General features: G+C 47.0%; 3 protein-coding genes across 18 annotated transcripts in view; 1 reads left to right on the top strand and 2 right to left on the bottom strand.

Annotated features, from left to right (window-relative positions):
• Nucleotides 1-246: 246 nt before the first annotated feature.
• Nucleotides 247-8,930, bottom strand: LOC118227652 (macrophage mannose receptor 1-like). 10 transcript variants are annotated; one of them, XR_004765317.1, is made up of 5 exons: nucleotides 8,814-8,930; nucleotides 7,962-8,014; nucleotides 5,886-6,072; nucleotides 5,466-5,535; nucleotides 4,407-4,479 (listed from the first exon to the last, which is right to left on the bottom strand). XR_004765317.1 is itself a non-coding variant. In XM_035418383.1 (3 exons), the coding sequence occupies exons 2-3, from the start codon at nucleotides 7,975-7,977 to the stop codon at nucleotides 825-827; spliced, it is 912 nt and encodes a 303-aa protein (XP_035274274.1). In that variant the 5' UTR covers nucleotides 7,978-8,014; nucleotides 8,814-8,930; the 3' UTR covers nucleotides 247-824. The 10 variants fall into 10 exon arrangements, 2 of the variants coding, with proteins under 2 accessions (XP_035274274.1, XP_035274275.1); XR_004765316.1 differs by having other exon boundaries at nucleotides 5,466-6,072; XR_004765315.1 differs by lacking the exon at nucleotides 4,407-4,479 and having other exon boundaries at nucleotides 4,536-5,535.
• Nucleotides 8,931-8,974: 44 nt separating this feature from the next.
• On the top strand, nucleotides 8,975-21,065 carry katnb1 (katanin p80 (WD repeat containing) subunit B 1). 2 transcript variants are annotated; one of them, XM_035418380.1, is made up of 20 exons: nucleotides 8,975-9,132; nucleotides 10,345-10,571; nucleotides 11,692-11,822; nucleotides 12,158-12,275; nucleotides 12,523-12,623; nucleotides 12,986-13,027; nucleotides 14,288-14,371; nucleotides 14,960-15,075; nucleotides 15,180-15,251; nucleotides 15,642-15,792; nucleotides 16,173-16,357; nucleotides 17,192-17,343; nucleotides 17,659-17,709; nucleotides 18,041-18,105; nucleotides 18,204-18,440; nucleotides 19,198-19,347; nucleotides 19,460-19,536; nucleotides 19,676-19,750; nucleotides 19,880-19,996; nucleotides 20,298-21,065. In XM_035418380.1, exons 2-20 carry the CDS (start codon nucleotides 10,532-10,534, stop codon nucleotides 20,431-20,433), a joined length of 2,100 nt encoding a protein of 699 aa, XP_035274271.1. In that variant the 5' UTR covers nucleotides 8,975-9,132; nucleotides 10,345-10,531; the 3' UTR covers nucleotides 20,434-21,065. The 2 variants fall into 2 exon arrangements, with proteins under 2 accessions (XP_035274271.1, XP_035274272.1); XM_035418381.1 differs by lacking the exon at nucleotides 8,975-9,132 and adding an exon at nucleotides 10,196-10,219.
• Nucleotides 21,066-22,283: 1,218 nt separating this feature from the next.
• Nucleotides 22,284-23,285, bottom strand: part of kifc3 (kinesin family member C3) — a 42,753-nt gene continuing 41,751 nt past the window's right edge. For all 6 annotated transcript variants that reach the window (XM_035418379.1, XM_035418377.1, XM_035418375.1 and 3 more), the window contains one exon: nucleotides 22,284-23,081. In XM_035418379.1, coding sequence (XP_035274270.1) covers nucleotides 23,059-23,081 — 23 coding nt within the window. In that variant the 3' untranslated portion in view covers nucleotides 22,284-23,058. The remainder of the gene's footprint in view (nucleotides 23,082-23,285) is intronic.

The following is a 23,285-nucleotide window of genomic DNA, read 5'->3' as shown; positions in this document are numbered from 1 at the left end:
AGATCCAATTGGTTATTTTGCAACGGACTCCCTGTCTTTCCCTGGTGTATTGGAGAACTATGAAATTTGAAAATGAGAGTTTTTTCATTATTATGAACAAAGGCACTTTTCTTAATATTTCTTTTATTTTTCACACTTCTCACATTAAATGCAATAAAAAAATGTTTCATTTTTTTTTCATTTGCTTATGTTTCATAATTATCATCATAAATGTTTATTAACAAAAATAATATAGATACAGTTCATCAAAAAGTTTTATATGTCTTAAGTATTGACAGACTAAAATATGTCTGTGTATGGTTGAAGACTGTTTCACTGTTACTGGAGTATAGGACTGCTAACATATTTGCAAGACAATGTCATCATAAAAATGATTAATGTGATATCAACAAGTGGAGCATTAATGCATGAAAGATATTACACTATAAATTGAGATGTAAACAGAAGCATAAGCAGAAGCATACATGTCTGTATAATGTTAACATTCGAGATGGAATCGTAGGAAACAAATAAAGTCATTTAATCTACAAGAAAATACAACAGTGATAGGTTTAATAAATTACTCAAAGGATGAAATATAGCTGTAAAAAAAATAGAAATGATAAACATTCTATATGAATAAAAAAATACATATGTGCATTCTAACCGAGAGATACAATTTCCAGAACCACACCAAAGTTTTCACACTGGTAAAGTAAGAAATATTTATTTGAAGTAGAAAATTCAACGACGATTTAAACTTGAAGTTTCCAGTACAGCTGGGAGAGTTGAATCACAAGAGAGAAAATGCTGTGCTAAGTACATACGCTCTCGTAAAGGCCCTATTAGTAACAGATGAAGTTGAGCTCCTCGTCACAAGGCATTGCTACAAAAACGTTCTCTTTAACTGACAGGGCTCCACAGCGAAGGGGCATGTCCGGACACTGTGTCTGCTCATTATTAGGCCACGCACTATAGAGCATGGGGTCTCCATTCACCCAATACCACCAGCCCATCAGGAAACGCAGGCCAGTCCACAAAAAGTCAGTCGTGGCTCCTGGGCTGCTTATAACCGTCTCAGCAGTGTAGTTTGAGAACAGGCTGGAGAGGTCGGTGTACTTACTCCTGCAGTAAACCAGAGCGTTTTCCCAGGTCATCGCCTCCTGCACCACGGTTAACTCCCTGTTGCATGGCTTAAAGCAAAAGCTTGGATACTTCTTATTACAATCGTCTATATACCACTGACCATCCTGCATATAAACACATCTGCGTGAGTAATCATCATCTGGCTGTCCAGCTGCCCATTTTTCAAAGCCAAATGTCTCTCCTGATGACCAAAACCACGTAATTGACCATGAATACGACGACGACGATGACGACGACGAGGATGACCACGACCACGATCCGGACAGACCAATCCAAGCCTTGCCCGTGAACCCTCCGGGACGAGCGCTCATAATCCGTCCCGCGTCGTCCTCGGTCAGCACAGAAGACAGGTCCGTGTACCAATTTCTGCAGCGATTCCGCGCCTCAAACCAATTCAGATCGTCGCTCACGTAAAAATGCTCCTTGCTGATGAATGTGGCCCCTTCACAGAGCCCCGCGATGAAGAGGACGGTGAAAGCGGTCTCCATGACAACACAAGGCATGGTGCGGTGTTTCTCTGTCTCTCTGCTCTGCTGGGTCGTTTCTGAGCGTCTGTCTTCCAATGTGGCCCTCTGTGCTGCGTTATATGGACACACTGCAGGCAAATCGCAGTTCTGCTTCAGAGGTAATGACAGTCGTGACATGCAAAAAACCTTACAGTGGACAAAAACCTGACAGGCAATTTGCAAACAGATGGTTCTGTGCAATTCATCTGAAGGGATTTAAAGTTCAAGAGGTGCGTGCATAATCAGACAGGATACTCAGTCCATTATATCCAATATTTTAGCAGCCATACCACCCTACTACCTGCTCATATGAAACTGCTGATGCCAAGCAGAATCGACCTTGCTGTTTACTTGGATGGGAGATCTGGGCAATGAATTGCTACTAGAATAAGCAGTGGTGAGCCAGGAGGGGGCGCTCTTCCACCTAGAGCATCATACAAATGCAGCGCTCCAGCACAAGTGCTGTGAGAGCTGCTGCCCTTCAGATGAGATGCTGAACCGAGGTTCTGACTCACAACGACCACTAAAAATCCCACACTGCTTTTTAAGAGTAGGGGTGTTGAGACATTCCCCTGATAAAACCTTGATTAATATCCTGATAGCTCTGTATTGTAGCATTACGTTACAGCCTGTTTGAAGTCTCAGCCTTGACAAGCCGCAACTACAGATGAGGCAGGCTCCACTCCAGGGTACTGCCTGGCAAACCAGCCGTGACCTCTTCCTGTCCTGGCACTCTCTGTAAGCAGAGTCAAAGGAAGTGCCCGGTGCACCCAAACGTGTACTGATAGGTCAGTTTGCATTAATACAAAGAGTTTAGTAAGAATTGGGGAGAAAGTATCAGCAGCATAAAATGTTCGCTAAATTGATACAATGATAAATGTTGATTATTTGAATGTTTGATTATTCATAAATGCATGAACTGTTGTATTTCAAATGCAAGGGATACAGTTCACCCAGAAAGCTGTCACTGATTGGAACAGCTTGCCAGGTCATGTAGTGCAGGCAGAAACTCTGAGGGTTTTCAAGACCAGGCTTGATATGGTGCTAGATACTATGTTGTTTGTAGGTAAACCAAGCGCTAGGTACACTTTAGAGGTAGGAAAATGGTGAGCATTGTTGGGCAGAATGGCCTGTTTTCATAATTATGTGATGTCATGTGATGTGATGTGATGTTATGTAATACTATGTCACATTTGGTCCCTTCAGTACGTACTGTATGGCCATACTCATTTCCCTTGTCACTAATTTATTATTAGCAGCCAGCTGACAGTTCTGGGTCTTGTTTTTCTTCCATTTCATGGATTTCACTTATTCAACAGATTATGTCCTGTTGGAAATTAAAAAATGTATACACTTCAAACTACTGCGGTTCTGGCAAAATTAGGATACAGACCAGCGGAACTGGATCTTAGGTCAACTATACTACTCTGAAACGCTTACATTACCCTTGACAAACTACTAAGAGGCCACCTTTTCAGATTTCACCTCAATGTTTCAAGTTTTAAATAAACGAACCCTTCTCTTAGGCGTGTCGCAGGTTTTGAGGCATCCACCTTGGCAGCAGCTCTTATTTGATTGTGAATTTACCTATCTCTATCTCTAGCCTGGTGTTTGCTTACTATGATTATATATATATATATATATATATATATATATGTGTGTGTGTGTGTGTGTTTCTTAGCAAATGCTTTTTTATGTAGAACTACATACAGTCCATGGATGCACACATTGTTCAATATACATAATCCCCTGGGATGGAGCCCACAACCTTTGTGTTGCTAGCACAATATCATATTTAATATCCATCCAACACTATTCACCGTCTTTGTTCTGTTGTTATTCGAACAGATACAATACATTATGCTCACACCAAGTAAAATTTTAATGTGCAGTAAATTCCTGAAATTGACCGGCTCCTGCCTAGTGGGGATATTTGGATAAAGCTCATAGGGGAACATGAGAAGGGCCTTATGGTAGGCGTGTGTTACCGGCCACCAGCTTCAGACAGTAGTGTGAATTCAATGCTCTTTGGAAACATAAAACAAGCTTGTCAGGAAGGTGAGAGTATAATTATGGGTCTAACTTGGTAGATATGGACATGTCTTTGGGTTGTGTAGCCTCCATAAATGCAATTGTGTATTCTGCTACGACACTAGTGTATAGTAGAGTGACTATGGGATGCAGATATCCTGAGTTCTATGGGTATGTTAGGACTTTAAAACTGCAAGGTGTGCAGTGGTAAGAGTCAAAGAGGAATGCCGGGTTAAAATTCATGCAGTCTATTGCTTAGTGTGTCTAGCAATAATGAAAATACACAATGGTGCAAAATGTGAGTGGTGAAATGCCTGTGAACATAAATGGCTTATACACGCAGGAGAATGTGTTGACGAGTCTCCCTGAACCATTGCACATATCTAACATACAAAACAATCAAAGAAAAACATCAAGCCATCAAATAAAGGCACAATCATGGCAAAGCAGTATAGATCAATGATTCTGCTTGCAGTACCTTACAGTAATGTAGAAAAAAGAAAATGGAAAAAAAAAAGATAGAAATTAATTAATTAATGCAGTACCTCTGTAAGCATATCACACTGGGTTAACCTTTGTACCTAACTGAGTGCTGACCCATAGGTATCAAGATCTTTAGTCAGCACCCCACCACCAAACACACCGACTTGTTCCCCATGACATCAGTTTACAATTCAAAACATGATCACATTGTATTATGGAGAACCTAAAGTTCATGTAATGCAGATCCAATTGGATGTTTTGCAACAAAGCACTGTCTCTTCTTCACAGTTACTGATTCCCTCTCTTTTCCTGGTGTATTGGAGGATTATGAAATCTGAAAATGACAATATTTGTTGCATTATTATTAACAAAGGGACTTTTCTTAATATTTCATTTATTTTGTTTCTCATATTAAATGTAATAAAGAAATGTCTAATTGCATTGTTTATGTTTCACAATTATCATCACAAATGCTTATTAACAAAACTAATATACATACATTTCATTGAAAAGTTCTATATATCTTAAGTATTGACAGACTAAAATATGTCTGTGTATGGTTAAAGACCGTTTCACTCTGTTACTGGAGTATAGGACTGCTTATGTATTTGCAAGACAATGTCATCATAAAAATGATTAAAGTGATATCAACAAGTAGAGCATTAATGCATGAAAGATATTACACTATAAACTGAGATGTAAGCAGAAGCATACATGTCTGTATTATGTTAACATCAGAGATGGAATCGTGGGAAACAATGTCATTTAAACTACAAGAAAATACAACAATGCTAGGTTTTACAAATTAATCAAAGGATGACAATATAGCTATAAAAAATATTAATTACAAACATTCTATTTGAATAAAAAATAGATGTGAGAACATCAGTGAATTCTAACTGAGATACAATTTACAGAAACACACCAAAGTTTTCACACTGGTAAAGTAAAATATTTACTGGAAGTAGACACACACAAGTAGAATCACAAGAGAGAAAATGCTGTGCTAAGTACATACGCTCTCCTAACGGCCCTACAACTGTGTGTAACAGATGAAGTCGAGCTCCTCATCACAAGGCCTTGCTACAAACACTTTCTCTTTAACTGACAGGGCTCCACAGCGGAGGGGCATGTCCGGACACTGGAACTGCTCACTATTAGGCCACACACTATAGAGCATGGGGTCTCCATTCACCCAATACCACCAGCCCGTCAGGAAACGCAGGCCAGTCCACACAAAGTCAGTGGTGGCTCCTGTGCTGCTTATAACCTTCTCAGCAGTGTAGTTTGAGAACAGGCTGGAGAGGTCGGTGTACTTACTCCTGCAGTAAACCAGAGCGTTTTCCCAGGCCATCGCCTCCTGCACCACAGTCAACTTCCTGTTATATGCCTGAAAGCAATAGGATGGAATCTTTACAGTGCAATCGTTCTCTTCTAACCAGTAATCATTCTGCATAGAAACACATGCTCGCGACCCAGCGGTACCAGAACTGGGCTGTCTGGCAGCCCACTTCGTAAAGCCCATTGTCTCCCCTGACGACCACAACCACGTATATGTCCATGAAGAAAGCAACGCCGACCACGTCCCCGTGCCGGACAGACCAATCCAAGCCTTGCCCGTGAACCCTCCGGGACGAGCGCTCATAACCCGTTCCGCGTCTTCCTCGGTCAGCACAGAAGACAGGTCCCTGAGCCAAGTTCTACAGCGGTTTTGCGCAGCATTCCAATCCAGTGTTTCACCCATATAAAAATGCTCCCTGAGCAGGACTGTGTCCCCTTCACAGAGCCCCGCGATGAAGAGGAAGGTGAAAGCGGTCTTCATGACAACACAAGGCATGGTGCGGTGTCTCTGTCTCTCTGCCCTGCTGGGTCGTTTCTGAGCGTCTGTCTTCCAATGTGGTCCTCTGTGCTGTGTTATATGGACACACTGCAGGCAAATCACAGATCTGCTTCACTTCCAAAGTTATTACAGTCATGTTATGCAAACACCTGACAGTGGACCAAAGGCTGACAAGCTATTTGCAAACAGATGGTTCTGTGCAATTCATTTGAGAGCTCAGGATTTTAAGTCTAAGAGGTGCATGCAGAATCTGACAAGATATTCAATCCATGATATCCAATATTTTAGCAGCCATACCACCCTACTACCTGCTCATATGAAACTGCTGATGCCAAGCAGAATTGATCTTGGCGTTTACTTGGATGGGAGATCTGGGAAATGAATTACTGCTGGAATAAGCAGTGGTGAACCAGGAGGGGGCGCTCTTCCACCTAGAGCATCATACAAATGTAGTGCTCCAGCACGGAGCTGTAAGAGCTGCTGCCCTCCAGATGAGAAGCTAAACCGAGGTTCTGACTCACAACGGCCATTAAAAATCCCACACTGCTTTTTAAGAGTAGGGGTGTTGAGACATGCCCCTGATAAAACCTTGATTAATATCCTGATAGCTCTGTATTGTAGCATTACATTACAGCCTGTCTCAGCCTTGACAAGCCACAACTACAGATATGACGGAGGCAAGCTCCACTCCAGGGTACTGCCTGGCAAACCAGCCGTGACCTTTTCCAAAGGAAGTGCCCGGTGCACCCAAACGTGTACTGATAGTTCAGTTTGCATTAATACAAAGAGTTTAGTAAGAATCAGGGAGAAAGTATCAGGAGAATAAAATGTAATCTGAAGTTATGCAATGATAAATTGATCTAAACGTTAATTATTTGATTGTTTGATTATTCAAAAAAGCATAAACTGTTGTAATTTGAATGCATGGGATACAATTCAACCAGAGAGTAGTAAATGATTTGAACAGCTTGCCAGGCCATGTAGTGCAGGCAGAAACTCTGAGGGTTTTCAAGACCAGGCTTGATATGGTGCTAGATACTATGTTGTTTGTAGGTAAACCAAGCACTAGGTACAGTACACTTTAGTGGTGGGAAAGTAGTGAGCATTGTTGGGTAGAATGGCCTGTTCTCATCAATGTCATGTCACGTCATTCTATATCACATTTGGTCCCTTCAGCACATACTGTAAGGCCATACTCATTTCCTTTGTCGCTATCTTATTTTTACTTAATAGCCCACCTTTTCAGATTTCACCTCAATGTTTCAAGTTTTTAATAAACGAACCCTTCTCTTAGGCGTGTCGCAGGTTTTGAGGCATCCACCTTGGCAGCAGCTCTTATTTGAATGTGACTTTGCCTATCTCTATCTCTAGCCTGGTGTTTGCTTACTATGTTAAATGCACTTCAGTGAGCTGCTTAGGTCAGATGCATTTGCCAATTTGTGAATACTAAATAGTTATGGGCCCAGATCTCTGTCTGTCTACAGTACATTTCTCTGAGCCTTGGTCCTGTCCACTGGTTTTTTTCCATGTAAAAATGCTTGCTGAGCAAATCCAAGGTCACTCTAAAGAGCCCCATGATGAAGAGGGTTGTGAAGCCATTTCCATGACTATGCAATGTACACTGTAGTGCACCTGCCTGACTCCTCTGCTGGGTCCTCTCGGAGTGCCTATCTGTCAAGGTGACCCATTCCGCTCAGCTGTATCGTCACACTGCAGGCAAATCACAACACTACTTCATAAGCAAACTATACCCAGGATAGGCAAACACTTTATAGTGTCCACCTTATGTGAGGTGAAAAATTAAATAAAGAGAAAAAAGTTTTTTTCTCCTCAACCTTTCCTTCTTTACTTTCTCTTCCTCCTCTTTTTAAAATCTATTTTGTTTCCAGGTGTTCAATACAGAGTTTTGGAAGAATAATCTATGACCTTGAAAAGAAAATTATTATTTGTTTAATCAAAGGTGATGCCGTCCTGACCTCTGTTTCTGGTCATCAGTCAAATTCAGAGGCTGTCGGAAAATCCAGGAAGACTGAGTTAGACCGGTCAAGAGGATTAACCTCACGACTTAAATGATTAGTAATGAATGAAACAGTCACCCACAAGGATTATTCCTATTACCTTGCATACTCAACACTCACCCCAGCTCATGGAGGAACATCAGGCTCAGAAAGTTTACAGTGAAGATTTGTTGGAGATCCTACATGAAGATGGTCCCTGATCAGACATGAGGTCACCTAAAGGGGATTTTACAAATTATACAAAGTACCTTTCTCAAAATTAGGACTTCAGCTGGGAATGGATTACAAGCAGTGTGTGAATTTCTCTGCCCCTCCTCAGCTTCACCAATTTCCATCCCTGGTTGATCTGAGCCTTACTGAACATGATATCAACCCCCTACTGAACCTTACTGAACACGATATCAACCCCCTACTCCTCTCGTTAAGACGCAAGGAGACCATTAGTGGCCAGAGGGGGTCAGTGCATTGTCTTATCTGAATGAAGGACAGTTGCTCCTATATCAGTGTCCTGCATTATTGCAATCCATTTCTTCCAGGCAGCGGAAGGTTTTTCTGCCCCCCAAACAACCACCGGAAGTCTCGACCACAGTTGCATTGGCAAAGTTAAAATCAGGTCAGAACCTAAGAGCCTTTAAAGGATGAACCACTCAGGAAGTCAAATTAGTCTCAAAATAGCTAAGTAAATTATTTGTTCTTCAAAAATTGCCATCACCGCCAAACCAAGCTAAAATACGTATTGTTCAGAAAAAGCAACCGTTTCTTCAGTAGACTTGCGTGGACGTGGGTGTTTTTAATAAGCAAAAAGGATACAGTCGCCAATGTATGATGAAAACTTAATAGGAACAACGTAGCTGTGTCATAGCCGCATATGACGTTAGGTTAGCTCTCCTGAACATCAGACGCGGTACGGTTGCTAAGTTGATAGGTACCAGCCAATCAGAACTTGTGTTATTGAAAAGGCGCTGACGTTGAGCACACTTCAGCTACAAACCTGAGAAAACATGACAACAGACTGAAAATATGGGGGTTAGCAATTTCTTGTTGATGTCATCGATTCTTTGACTTGTTTAATTGAACAGTCAAGTGGTAAAATAATTAGATCGTGTCAAGCAATACACCAAACAGTCTGGTGAGTTTCTAATTGTGTACTAATTTTTCGTGGTTACATTTCGACGTGTTTTTTTAACGCTGACGTTGGCTAAAGTTGGCTAGCTAACTTTACTGGCTCCAGACTGCTAGCTACGCCATAACATGACAGAGAGGTACATGTGTATTGTGGGTTTGTTAGCTAAATATTCTATTTTTATGTACCTTGTTTATTGTTGTTCTTTGGTGAACGTTACTGAGTTACGATCAGTTGAATTTAGAGAGCTATAACAAGCGCTGGCTACAATCCCGCTAGATTGCTGGACAGCTAATCTCGCGAACCTTAGACTAAATGTTTTCGTAGGTTAGCATTACAGAGTGATTTGTTGCTTATCTATTAGCCCGCCATATATGTATTATAAAAGTTAATGTTTTAGATAAGTTAGCTATCTACTTATTGTCAGTCTATTTTAGATTCCTGCAACGGAGAGTAATTGTATTAATTTTGCTGGCGAGGTAGCTTAGTTTGCAGGCTATCGACTAACGCAGGTAACGATAATTATCGATATAGTCTCATGGAAGTTATGATAACTATGCTGGTACGGTGCCTCACCCTACAGGGTTGCATTTTCCACGACTGAACGCTAACCTGGCTATCGCTAGCCAACTCGCTGTAATGACGGTTGGACGTCTTTGTATATGGACGTCTTTGCTGGCTAAAGTTATTTTATTTGTGGCTGTTTCCAGAGGTTGGAAAGACCAGCTGTCAGAAAATAACATAAAAAGTCCTGCCATGTGTTTCTTCTACCCATGAGCTCAGACAGCTGATTCTCGATAATTAGTTCTACCTCCTTGCGGAAGAATTGTGCTAATGAGCAACTCCTGGTGATTGGAACAAAATACTGGGGAGTACTTTAACTTTCTGGAAGTGGATTTTCCACTGCCGCCTGTTTTGTCTGTACTTTACATTAAGGCCTCTTTGGTAGTTAGCTTGCTGGTTGGGCAGATATTATTTTACACGTTCATGCCGCTTGATCAGTTGTCTCAAGTGTACTCGCAGCGGTCGTGTTGACAAAATGAACGTATCTAGTCATAAATGAAATACCAGTGATAAAAAACAATCTGGTGTAGTAAGTTGACGTTACTTATGTCGTTAGTAATAGGCTTATCTTCTGTCACATTCACATGTGTTCAATATTGTATCGTGATAGTTGATACATCAAAGTGACGTGTGTTCATATTTTCTTCTTAACAGACACCACCTACTAGCACACGGACTACGAAGAACATGAAGGCCAGCTAGCCAACTTGGTTTTTATGTCTGCGTTCAAGTCATCACCCTCAGTCTCTTTATAAAGCTTTAATATAGAGCGGTGAATTGGGCTTTGGGCTTCACGAAAAGTACATGGTGTTTCTGTGGGTTTATTAGGCTCATTTTCAACATGGCCGCAGCAAACACAACCAAGACATCCTGGAGATTACGTGAGTATCTGTCTCTGCTTGGCACGGTGCTCCTAATCTAGGCTCACTCTTAACACATGTATCCTTCTATCCCAGTGGTCTCCAACCCTGGTCCTGAAGAGCTACAGGGTCTGCTGGTTTTCATAGTGACTCTGCACTTCATGAATCAATTAGAGCTGTTGATTACACAGTTAACTCAACTTCCCTGGTGTCTTGGGTCTCAACTGGGTGCTGATTTTAAGGTGAAAACAAAAACCAGCAAACCCTGTATCATCTCCAGGACCAGGGTTGGAGACCACTGTTCTATCCTGATCCTCTAGCACTTTCATATTACACTTGTGTCTTTATCCAGCACTTATATTGCACTTGTATCTTCATCATGATATTGTAGGACTGACTCTGTCATATCTTGTCGTCATTGCTCATTCTAGATTGACTTGTCTTAACATTATGACCTAGCCTATGCTTACTGACTGTGTGAACTGGACTTGATGTTCATGGCTATGGATAACTGTTGCATAATGAGTATTGAACCTTATCGGACCCATGTTTTGTAGTTGTCCAATGACCTTCGGTATGCACGTATTGTACTTCGCTTTGGATGAAAGGATCTGCCAAATCAATGTCTTGTGATGTAATATCTCTGTCATTTGAAAGCAACATTTAAGGGTTATGGACTGCATTTATATATGACTGCATTTATATAGGGCTTTTATCCAAAGCGCTTTACAATTCATGCCTCTCATTCACCCATTCACGCACACTCATACACCAATGGTGAAAGGCTGCCATGCAAGGTACCAATCAGCTCGTTGGGAGCAATTAGGGATCAGGTGTCTTGCTCAGGGACGCTTCGACACGCCCAGGGCGGGGGGGATCGAACCGGCAACCCTCCGACTGCCAGACAGCCGCTCTTACCTCCTGAGCTATGTCGCCCCCCTTAACGGGTTATAACGCCATTAGCTGCTCTTGCATTTCTGATAAATTAACCATCGCCTCGGCTGAGGAGTGCCCTGTGGAAATGCTGACGGCGCTTGCCGTGGCTGCGGAGATGACCGGGACCTGTGGCTTGCGTGTGTCCTCACTCGGGGTGACGTACTCGCTTGGTGTTTTTGTTGATTTTGCTCCCGTTTGACCGCAGAGGAGATTGTGGCCCACTCCAGCAACGTGTCCTCGCTGGCTCTGGGGAAGACCTCTGGTCGGCTGCTGGCCACCGGCGGAGAGGACTGCCGAGTCAACATCTGGGCTGTCAGCAAACCCAACTGCATCATGGTATAATTTGTGTAATTACTCTGTTCTTGCGGCTCCTCTCCTTTCTCCACCTTTCCTGTAGAGCGCCCCCTGTCTTGTAACGTCTCTTAATTGCCTGTCTTTCGGGCCTCCTCCTGCAAGGCTTCTTTGCACGTCCTGTCCTTTTTTTGTCAAGTCGGTTTATGGCTCTCCTTTATGCATTTTGCGCACTCATGTCGCTCTTGATTGGTTGTGGAGAATGTGTGCGAGCCCTGAGCTTGGATTGTACGGGGTTGGGGTGGGGTGGGGTGGGGGGACCTGGGGTCGAGCTTGCCCTGCCGCGGCCTAACTGCCGCCCCTCTCCCTCTCTGTGAAAGAGCCTGACGGGCCACAACACGCCGGTGGAGTGCATCCAGTTCAGCAGCTCCGAGGAGCAGGTGGTCGCCGGGTCGCAGTCCGGCTCGCTGCGCGTCTGGGACCTGGAGGCGGCTAAAAGTGAGTGTGTGTGTGTGTGTGCGTGCGTGTGTGTGTGTGATCTGGAGGCGGCTAAAAGTGAGTGTGTTTGTGCGTGTGAGTGTGCGCGTGTGTGTGTGTCTCTGCATGTGTGCGTGAGTGTGTGAGTGTGTGTGTGTGACCTGGAGGCGGCTAAAAGTGAGTGTGTGTGAGTGTGAGTGTGAGTGTGTGTGAGTGTGAGTGTGTGTGTGTGTAGGGAAAGCGTTGTGAGTGTCTCTCTCCGCTCCAGTTCTCAGGACGCTGATGGGACACAAGGCGAACATCTGCAGTCTGGATTTCCACCCTTTCGGGGAGTACCTGGCCTCGGGCTCCATGGACACAAACATCAAGGTGAGAGGGAGCTGGGGTCACCTCCCTCTCAGCTCGGCTCAGCGCCCCCCCCCCCCCCCCCCATTTAGGGCAGCTGCAAAATGAAGAGGGCGCTCATCTTCATCTTGAGATGAAGATCTGGTGTCTTTAACTTGTTGTGAACGAATAAATCGCGCCTTGTGATGTGTCAGGGATTTGAAACAAAAAATACGAAATACCAGTACTGTGGCGCATTTCATTAATGCTACACATGCACTTGACCTGAAGCTCCACATATGGGGCAACAGGGCTGCACAAGTAGATATATTTTTTTTTTTTTCAAATTCACTAATGAATTAAATTCACTATTTGATGAATTAATTATGAAACGATGTCTCTTTCAGCTTTGGGACGTGAGGAGAAAAGGATGTGTGTTCAGGTATAAGGTAGGAATCTCTGTCCCTGGAGCCCCGAGCACTGAATGGTCTTGATTTTAAATCCGCCGTGTCGAGTGCTCGTCACCGGCAGCTGCCCTTTCCTTTTCCGCTTGTGCCCGCGGCGAACCCGGGGTGACCGGCGGCGTGCGATTGCTTTGGCAGCGACCTCTAGAGAGCGCGCCCAGAAGTCGCCGGTGTGTGTGTGTGTGTGTGGAAGCCTTGGCCATGTCCACAGGCTTGTGCTCAGAGGTCTTAGGATAATGGGGCCGGCGAAATGGAGAGCAAAGCGACTAGCAAAATATTGCTCAGCTTCCTCCATTATAGGCAGTCGCGGCATATGGGGGGGAGAAATGTTTCTTGTGCCCATAATGTTTCCTGTCGGTGCGAATTGAGATGCAAATGACTAACCTGCATTTCGTTTGCTTTATCCCTACTGGTATGCTTTCTGCTACTCAAGTGAAGGACGTCAGACAGCAACTGAAATATATTTGGGCCCTTATGAAGTATTTTATAAATGTGGACCTAAATAAAGAATTAACGTGTGTGTGTGTGTGTGTCCGCGGCCGTTTATCTCGTTAGCCGTGGGCGTCTGGACGGACGCTGGCGGGCTAATGGTTGCGCGCGCGCCGCGCTGCCGCTGCGATGGCGGATTAGCCTGGGATTCAGCGCGGTGACCTCGCCCCGCCTCTGTCTCGGTCAGAGGAGGGGGGCGGGCTCACGCTGGCTGGACTCCGCCCCCCTCTCGTTTGCATGCTCAGTTCACAAGCCCGCTCCTTCGTAGGTGGAGCGCTACCGATAGAAGGTGGGCATTCCGCCTTCCCTATAGTTTGTGCTTTTTTTTTTGGCGTTACCGGTTTGCGCACGTTTGTCATGTATTGAAAGTGCAGCTTAATTAACGAACTGTAACTGCCCCCCCCCCCCATTTCTTCAATGAAGTTTTGCACTGGGTCTGTATGTTTTTGTGTGTGTGGGAAGCGTGGAAACTTGCTGAGCGGGCATCTTTGGCTGCGTCGGGGTCAGACCTGGTCGAATACCTATTTGTTTGGGATTCAAATACTTTTCTACGCTTTACTGATCTTGTCTGGTGCATTGGAGCCAATGAAATACTCTCAAGAAATGCAAACCCCCAGCTTCTGGTCACATTGGCAGGCCAGGTTGCTCCAGGCAAGAAAAAGCATTTGAATCCGAAACAAATGAGTATTTGACCCATGTCTGGTTGGCGTGTGCGTGACTGGCTCCAGAGTGCCGATGTCATCCTGTCTCTCTCAGGGTCACACGCAGGCGGTCCGGTGCCTGGCCTTCAGCCCGGACGGGAAGTGGCTGGCCTCGGCCAGTGATGACAGCACTATAAAGGTACAGAAATACGACAAAAAAGAGACGGAAATGAAGCAGGGAGTCCAGTCATGGAGGCTGTCCACTTAGTCTACTTTAGGGTTTTAGTGCTGTGCCTTGGTTAGAAAAAAATGTATTTTATTTCCTGACTGCTTCTGCATAATATTTACAATAAGAGTCGTGCTCATTTAATTTAATTGCTTGAAAGCTAAATTTAATGTGCAAATCGGATGTGTCTTCATGTTGGTCCTTGCCTTACAGGTTGCAGTGCTGAACAAAATTGCACTTGACTGTGTTGGGGGCAGCGCATGTCACAGAAAGACCCCACTTGCCCCTTCATGTTGAGCAAATTTGCTCCATGCAGTGAGCTGAGTGAAATAGACTGAAATGCATTTTGGGAGTTGTAGTTTATGGACTCGCTTTGGATAAAAGCGTCTGCCATATAAAATTTAATGTAATGTAGTAGATGTCGTTCGCTGTACAGTTCGCTATGGAACTGCAGAGCAGCTGTGGCGAGCACTGCTGGGCTGAATGGCCTGCTCTCGCAGTGACTCTAGCAGTGCGTGGCGCGGGGCTGAGTCCCTCTGAGACTGACGTCTCTCCCTTCAGCTGTGGGACCTGACGGCCGGGAAGATGATCACAGAGTTCGCCGCTCACACCGGCGCCGTCAACATCGTCCAGTTTCACCCCAACGAGTACCTGCTGGCCTCTGGCAGCTCCGACAGGTGGGTCACCGGGGAGAGAGAGGGTTATAATCGAGCGATACGGCACAGGAGGCTCTGTTGGGACTGCACGCGCGGGATAATGCCTGGTTCCCTCTCCCCTACAGGACCATCAAGCTGTGGGACCTGGAGAAGTTCAAAATGATCGGCTCGTCAGAGGGACAGACGGGGCCTGTCAGGTGTGTGTTCTCTCTTCCTGTCTCTCTGGTGCACTGTGGGATCGAATGGTGTTCAATACAGGTGTTTCCCCTGCCGCAGGTGCATTGTGGGATTGAGTGGTGTTTAATACAGATGTTTCCTGTTGCAGGTGCACTGTGGGATTGAGTGGTGTTAAATAAAGGTGTTTCCTTCTGCAGGTGCATTGTGGGATTGAGTGGTGTTTAATAAAGGTGTTTTTCCTTCTGTAGGTACATTGTGGGATTGAGTGGTGTTTAATACAGCGGTTTCCTGTTTCCTGCTGCAGGTGCACTGTGGGATTGAGTGGTGTTTAATACAGCTGTTTCCTGTTTCCTGCTGCAGGTGCATTATGGGATTGAGCGGTGTTTAATGCAGCTGTTCCCCTGTTGCAGGTGCATATGCTTCAGTCCGGACGGGTGCTGCCTGTACAGTGGGTCCCAGGACACGCTGCGGGTGCACGGCTGGGAGCCCGACCGCTGCTTCGATGTGGTGGCCGTGGGCTGGGGCAGGGTGGCCGACCTGGCCACCTGTAACAACCAGCTGGTGAGAGTCCTGCAGCGTGCACACGCAGTACAGACACGCACTACAGACACACACACGCAGTACGCACGCACACGCAGTACAGACACAGTACTCACATGCAGTACAGACGCGCAGTACACACACACACACACACACAAACACACACGCACAGTATGCACACGCAGTACAGACACGCAGTAGCGACACACACACGCAGTACGCACGCACACGCAGTACACACACGCAGTACTCACATGCAGTACAGACGCGCGGTACACACACACACACACACACACAAACACACACACACAGTACGCAAGCAAAGTGTGTGCGCGCACGTGCGCTGCGTGAGGAGGTCATTTTAGCGGTGATGTTCCTACGTCCCTCTCTCTCCCTCTCAGATCGGAGTGTCGTATAACCTGACCAACGTCTCGTCCTACGTGGTGGACCTGAACCGGGTGAAGAAGTCTGGTTCTGTGATCCACGGCCTGATCCAGGATGACAAGCCGCTCCCCGAGCCCGCGGCCAAAGGATCCACCATCCGCCGCAATTACGAGCGCCCGCTCACCACCTGCGCCAATCAGAGGTTCCGCCCCGCCCCCCATCTCTCTGTCTCCCCCCCCCCTTTTTCTCTTTATCTCTCTCTCTCTCCCCTTCTTTCTCTCTCTCTCTGTCTCCCCCCCTTTTTCTCTCTCCCTCTCTCCCCTTCTTTCTCTCTCTCTCTCCCCTCTCTCTTTCTCTCTCTCCCATCTCTCTCTCCCCCCTCTTTTTCTCTCTCTCCCTCTCTCTCCTTCTCTTTTTCTCTCCCTCTCTTTCTCGCTTTTCTGTCTCTCTCCCCCTTTTTTCTCTCTATCTCTCTCACCCTCTCTTTTCCTCTCTCTCTCCCCCATCTCTCTCTCTCCCTCTCTCCCCCTCTTTCTCGCTTTTCTGTCTCTCTCTCTCCCCCCTCTTTTTCTCTCTATCTCTCTCTCACCCTCTCTTTTCCTCTCTGTCTCTCAAATTAAAATTCAGAGCTTGAAATTTTGCCAGCAACAATGAACAAGTGTACAACAATACATTGAAGCGTTAGCGTATAATTAGTAAATGCTGTTAGCATGTTATATCAGTGACATCAGCGTGGATGATGGCAATGCTGAATAGTAATTGCTTTTGGGAGGGGGAAATAGGTTAGGTCTGAATAGCGTTCACTGTGTGAACTAAACTGTGTTCTTGGCTAGAAATAGCTGTACAAAATAAGTATGGTATCTTACTGAACCTGTGTTAAGCAGTTGTCTATGACCGTGAAATGCACTTTTTGTACGTCGCTTTGGATAACAGCGTCTGCCAAATAAATGTAACGTAAATGAACCTGTCACTCCGGGGCCCTCCTCCTCGGACGCCGCCGTCACGGTTGTCGCGGTAACGCTGGCCCCTCCTACAGGGTGAAGCAGAATTCGGAGTCGGACCGGCGCAGCCCGGAAGGGGAGAGGCGGAGCCCCAGCAGCGAGGACGAGCGCGACGAGAAGGAGTCCACCGCGGAAATCCGCAACGCCGAGGACTACAAGGAGATCTTCCAGCCGAAGAGCGCCATCTGTAGGCCACTCCAGTCTTCACACGCTTTTTTTATTTGGATTTATTTTGTGTGTTGTTTTGTAAATTACAAATGAGTTTTTCTGAAACATGCAGTATGCCTGTAGTGAAGGCATACAGGTTATACAGCATGTAAGATAAACCGTGTGCAACCTGTTTTGTTTTTTTTACAGGTAATGTCAATGCTAATGCTGTTACCTAGCTAAAAGTGGAACCAAAACTCTTAATTTGGTCAATTTTCCCATAGAAACAAAACCAGAATTATTATTTTTTTAAGCCTGCTGTTTGTGTCAACTGTGCTCCATTCTCTCCCCGCAGCTCGCACCCCCCCAAAGAAAAGTGAACCTTTCCCTGCTCCACTTGAGGATGGTGAGTGCCCCCCCTCCTCCCCCCCAAGACTTGGTTTGATCTGTTTTGTGGCCAGGCAACGTCTTCAAGTCACTTAAACAGCAGTAATGATAGAACAGTCAGCATATGTTTATTACCGTATTTATTTAATTGCCCAAGTTCAGACCGATGGAAAGGGTCACACCACAGAAAGGTACCTGCAAATGAATGGTAACGATGGCCAATCGCTGAGATTTATTTGGGCAGTAAATGGGCTTCTGTGGTGGTCGTCATGGTTACTTTGTTTGAAGACATACAGATGTGCAGTGGGGCCTAATGGACTTTCCCCTTGTTGTTTTTTTTCCCCTCCCAGAGAGTTTTGTGGTGAAGCCCAACCCAGCTCTGGAGATGGTGACCCCCGTGCCGGACAGACAGGCGGTAGGTGCCGGCGATGCTGGTGCTGGAGGTGCTGGGTGGGGGGGACGGTTAAGGCTCTGTCTTTACCGTCTGTCTGTGTGTTTTTGCCCCCGTGGCAGCTGAAGAACCCCCCCATCGCCTCGTCCACGCCCGTGATCCGGGTGGAGCCCACGGTGGTGCCCGCGGCCGCCCGCCCTCTCCCGGTGATCGCCCCGGTGACTCGCCCCCCGCCGGTGGCGCCCCCTGCTGCCCGCCCGCAGCCTGGCGTCGCCCCCGTCCAGGCCAGACCCGAACCCGCCGTCATCTTCTCCACCCGCAACGAGCCCATCGGCCTCAACGTGGGAGACTTCCTCCCGGTGCGTCTGGAGCCGCACGCCTGCCCCCGTGTCTGTCTGTGTCCCGGCCTGTCTGTCTGCACCACTGTCTGTCTGTGCCTGTCTGTCTGTGCCCCCCGTCTGTCTGTGTCCCGGTCTGTCTGTCTGTCTGTGCCCCCCGTCTGTCTGTCTGTGTCCCGGTCTGTCTGTCTGTCTGCGCCCCCGTCTGTCTGTCTGTGCCCCCGTCTGTCTGTCTGTCTGTGCCCCCCGTCTGTCTGTCTGTGTCCCGGTCTGTCTGTCTGTCTGCGCCCCCGTCTGTCTGTCTGTGCCCCCCGTCTGTCTGTCTGTGCCCCCCGTCTGTCTGTCTGTGCCCACCGTCTGTCTGTCTGTGCCCCCCGTCTGTCTGTCTGCCCCCGTGTCTGTCTGTGTCCCGGCCTGTCTGTCTGTGCCCCCGTCTGTCTGTCTGCCCCCGTGTCTGTCTGTGTCCCCCGTCTGTCTGTCTGTGCCCACCGTCTGTCTGTCTGTGCCCCCCGTCTGTCTGTCTGTGCCCCCCGTCTGTCTATCTGTGTCCCGGTCTGTCTGTCTACCCCCGTTCCGGTCTGTCTGTGCCCCCCGTCTGTCTGTCTGTGCCCACCGTCTGTCTGTCTGTGCCCCCCGTCTGTCTGTCTGTGCCGCCATCTGTCTGTCTGTACCTAAAACTGTCTGTCTGTGCCCATCTGACGTATACTAGATACCACCGTATGATGTGTGTAAAATAGTGTTGAAGCGGTCAGATTAAACGCTCCGCCTCCCCCCCCAGCCCTCCAGGAACAGCAAGCCGATGTCTCTGAGCGACGAGGACGCCCTGTCCCAGATCAGGAAGGGGCACGACACCATGTGCGTGATGCTGTCCAGCCGACACAAGAACCTGGACACGGTCAGAGCGGTGTGGAGCAGCGGGGACGTGAAGGCAAGGGCGGGGCCCGTCACTGAGCCCCTGTTTTTAAAGTTTTACAGCGATAAACGGCTCGGATGGGGCTGTAGGCTTTCAGCTGCTTTCAGCTTCTCCTGTCTCACTGCAGACTTCTCTGGACTCCGCGGTGTCCATCAACGACCTGTCCATCGTGGTGGACATCCTGAACATCGTCAACCTCAAGCCGTGAGCGTCCGTCCTGCCCTCCGGGTTTGATTGCAGTGCCCCCAAAGGGCACTGTGTGATGTAATCTCATTGTGATGTCATAAGAGTCTCCGGGTTACCGTTGTAAAGCGGCTCCTGCTGTCGGGTTTTTCCTCCCCAGGTCGCTATGGAAACTGGACCTCTGCACCGCCATCTTGCCGCAGATCGAGGTGCTTCTGCAGAGCAAGTACGAGAGGTGAGAGGGGTCAGGGGCGCGCGTGTGCAGCGTGCGACAGAGCGTAGCCCCGCCTCTGCATGTGACAGAGCTTAACCCCGCCTCCAGACTCTCTCACCTCCTCTCGTTCTCTTCCTCTGTGTCCGGCAGCTATGTGCAGACGGGGTGCACCTCCCTGAAGCTCATCCTCAAACGCTTCTGGCCCCTCATCTCAGACACGCTCACGGCGCCCCCCTCTGTCGGGGTGGACATTACGCGGGAGGAAAGGTGTGAGGAAGCTCAATTCATTTTACTTCCTGTTTATGAATTTTCTCTCAGTGCATCTCGTTGTTTTTTCCTAGTAATTTGTTCCTTAAAATTTGATATGATTTTAATAGAAAAAAAGTATTCCAAGAACACTATCATACTATTAGAACAATATTCATATATCTATTGTTGTATATAATATAATGTTATGCCTTTAGAGGACCAGTGAACATTTCAGTTGCTTGTTTTGTGCTTGGTCATTGACGTGGGGAGGTTGTGCTTGAATGAGTGCTCGTAACCTAGCGACTGTCTGTGCCCTCAGGCATCAGAAGTGCAAGACCTGCTACAAGCAGCTGAAGAACCTGAGCAACATGGTGAAGAACAAGGCGGGGCAGGTGGGTCGCCATGGCAGCGCCTTCAGGGAGCTGCAGCTGCTGATGGCTCCGCTGGACTCCTGACTGCGCAGACGGCCTCTCCTGGGCTCCAACGCCGCCAGTCTGCGCAGCTGCTTCAGCGACTGCCATCTGCGTGGCCTGCCTGTCTGCGCAGCCAGAGTCTGTCCCTTAATCTCCGATGTCTGCACAGCCTCGTCTTCCTCACCTCAGGATGCTGACTGCGCCACCCGGCCCCGCAGACTCACTGGTCTGTTATTCAGCTTGCTGATTGGCTGATGAAATGGCTTCAGCCAATGAGATGAGCCATCGAGTAGGTCCCAGCTTCGCTGAGCCTGTGCATCGTGGAGTCTGAAGGACACAAGCAGTACACTGAGACTTTAGACACTTTTTATAGCACTACTGTTTTTCCATAAGTATCTTGTGGGTGAAGACCACATTGTCTTCTAGATCATTCCAAAAAAGAATAAATTGTTTCCAACTCGAACGTTCAGGTTCTTGACACCTGGTGCACACACCTGATCACCATAGCGACAGGGACAGGTCCTCGTGTTTGAAGCATTAAAACACAGCAGGTGTTTGAAGTCTTTCCCTTACTTTTTTTTATATATTGTGTTTGAGGTGCTTGCCCAAGACGCACGTGTGAGAACTTTATCACAATCATATGTTTTACAAATAAAAAAAACTTAAAGAAAAAATGTGTATCTTTCTTGCCTTTCCTTTCTTCTACTGACAAGTCAAAATGTGCCCAGAACCTGAAGTTGGTCAAATTCCTGATGTGCTGTTTCTGGGCATATTTATTTTATCGAATTGCGTTTTGATGGTCATGTGTAGTACCCACATATGCCCACCAGAGTTCAGCCTTGGGTCGTCTGTCATAAAACCTGAAAATGCTGCTTTGTATTGGCACAGCAAGTATTATTTGCCGTGAATTTATTTTTATTTTTTGTTGGGGGGGAGGGATAAATCTTTTCATTGGCCCTCGCGTGATTAAGCTGAATTGTGAGCGTATGTACAAAGACATTGCAGAGATTACTTTCAAATTTTATGAATAGACCGTTCAGACAAAACCGAATTCAAGACCAGCTGCACTTTTTGGGAAAAATTCCATGAAACGAGACTTTATTTTTTTTCTCTTGCAGCTGTGGGTGCACGGTTTACAAAGATCACTTTTCAGGAACTGAACCATCGCACTGTACTACCGGAATGTGAGCCGCTGAACTCTCGTCTTCGTTTTTCGTGAGTACGGGAGGCCAAGATCCACTCCTGGCTCCGCGTTATCGCCCTGACAGAAGATCCGGCCGCTTACCGTACGGCGTCCGTTAACGAAAATGGTTCCTGAAGACTCGAGGCAGAGACGGACCGTCGTTTTCAGCTTTATTAAAAAGAACATACAAAAAAACACAACGGCGTAGAAATCTACGCCGGCAGCGTTCAGAAAACTCAAGCAAGCATGAGCAAATGTCCACAATTAACACGTGTCGCCCCCCCCCCCCAACCCCAACCCCTCAACCCCCACCCCTGCCAAGGCGCCATTGCAGCAGGGATCCTCTGGGTGGCACTGTCGTGACAACGTGGCAGAGACCCTGCTAGCCGCTAGCCGTAATCCTAAACATTATTATTCGTGCCCGAAGAGGCCCATTGATTTGAAGGATGCAGGTTCAGTCCTCAGCAGCGCCCCCTCCAGGTCACCGTTTCACCTGCGGTTACCGATCGGCTGCAGATTGAAACAAAAATCCGCCAGTTCCCCAGCTGACTCGACCTCTAATTCGCAGGAAGATGACGGGAACAGAAATGCGTGCGCAGAGCAGCTACGGCTGTAGAGGTTTCCACTGCACAGAAGATGCACATCGTCATTATTGCCGAAATTAATTTAGTATATAAAACCATTACAGTAAAATAAAAACTAGGTCCTGGAAAATCGCATTGCTGTGCTTTATTCGGTGCTGATTTTGTGTGAAATCATCAAGTTCCAACAGACCAAAATGGTTGCATTTAATATACTGCTAACGGACATTTGTAGCTGAAAAAGCTATACACAATATTACAACACATTTAAGGTAACAGCTTCATCTAAAGTGCATTTTGCAAAACAAATAAAAACAAAATAAAAAATAAAAATTTATAATAAACCAAATACTGTAGTTGGAAGACTCCGTTTTTGTCCTGGAGAATATTGCCAGTGGTCCACCATGTCTGTCTGTGGGGGGGGTGGGGGTCCAGTCCTCATTACCCCAACCGCAGACTAGCTTGAATAGGCTGTGTCTTTACCGCGAATCCAACGCTTTCACAAGGGGTCAGGAACTCTCAAAGGTGTAGTTTTAGCTCCTCCCCCTTGCTGGGAGATGATGTCACAGTAGAGGGGGCGTGGCAGCAGGAAGCCATCTGAGCTTTTTTCTTAAAGCGACGGAGCACGGTTTTCCGTTGAGCCAGTTCCGCAGGGAACGATCGTTTACATCCGGCTGGGTTCCGTCCACCGACGTCACGAGAGAACGTGTCCACTGGCCTGCCGGGCGGCGAGACGAGCTTCTCTCGGCCGAACGCAAACGTGGGAACCAGAACCAGGGTGCTTGTGGACACCCGTCCCAAGTATTGAAAATCAGAAAAAAGCTTTTTTTCCTCCCCCCACCCCTGCATGTGATGAACTGTTAATGAACCGGGTCGAGTCCTGGTCAGTCCAGAAGTTTCCCATCAGGCGGTGAGCTTCATCCTTCCTAAAAGAGGAGGAGAAGAATAAAACAGAAACTGCGTTTCAGACGTGTGTTTGGGGGGGGGGGGAAGTCAGCGTGAGGCAGCGGGGACAGAGAGCAGGAGCAGAGATGACTGGTGAGCGAACTCACACACACACCAAAGCTGATCAGGGGGGGCGGGGGGGTGGGGGTGGGGGAGGGGGGTGTGTTAGAGCCAGATGGGCATCG

The sequence above is a fragment of the Anguilla anguilla genome, chromosome 5 (assembly GCF_013347855.1).
Source record: "Anguilla anguilla isolate fAngAng1 chromosome 5, fAngAng1.pri, whole genome shotgun sequence".
NCBI classification, from domain to species: Eukaryota; Metazoa; Chordata; class Actinopteri; order Anguilliformes; family Anguillidae; genus Anguilla; species Anguilla anguilla.
The sequence above is the reverse complement of the archived record's forward strand: the minus strand, read 5'-3'. Positions and strand labels throughout refer to the sequence as shown.

Coding starts and splice junctions, on each gene's coding strand:
- katnb1 (XM_035418380.1), top strand. CDS start 10,532: ATGGCCGCAGCAAACACAACCAAGACATCCTGGAGATTAC. Junction 12,624..12,985: donor CCATGGACACAAACATCAAG/GTGAGAGGGAGC, acceptor TGTCTCTTTCAG/CTTTGGGACGTGAGGAGAAA. Junction 13,028..14,287: donor GATGTGTGTTCAGGTATAAG/GTAGGAATCTCT, acceptor TGTCTCTCTCAG/GGTCACACGCAGGCGGTCCG.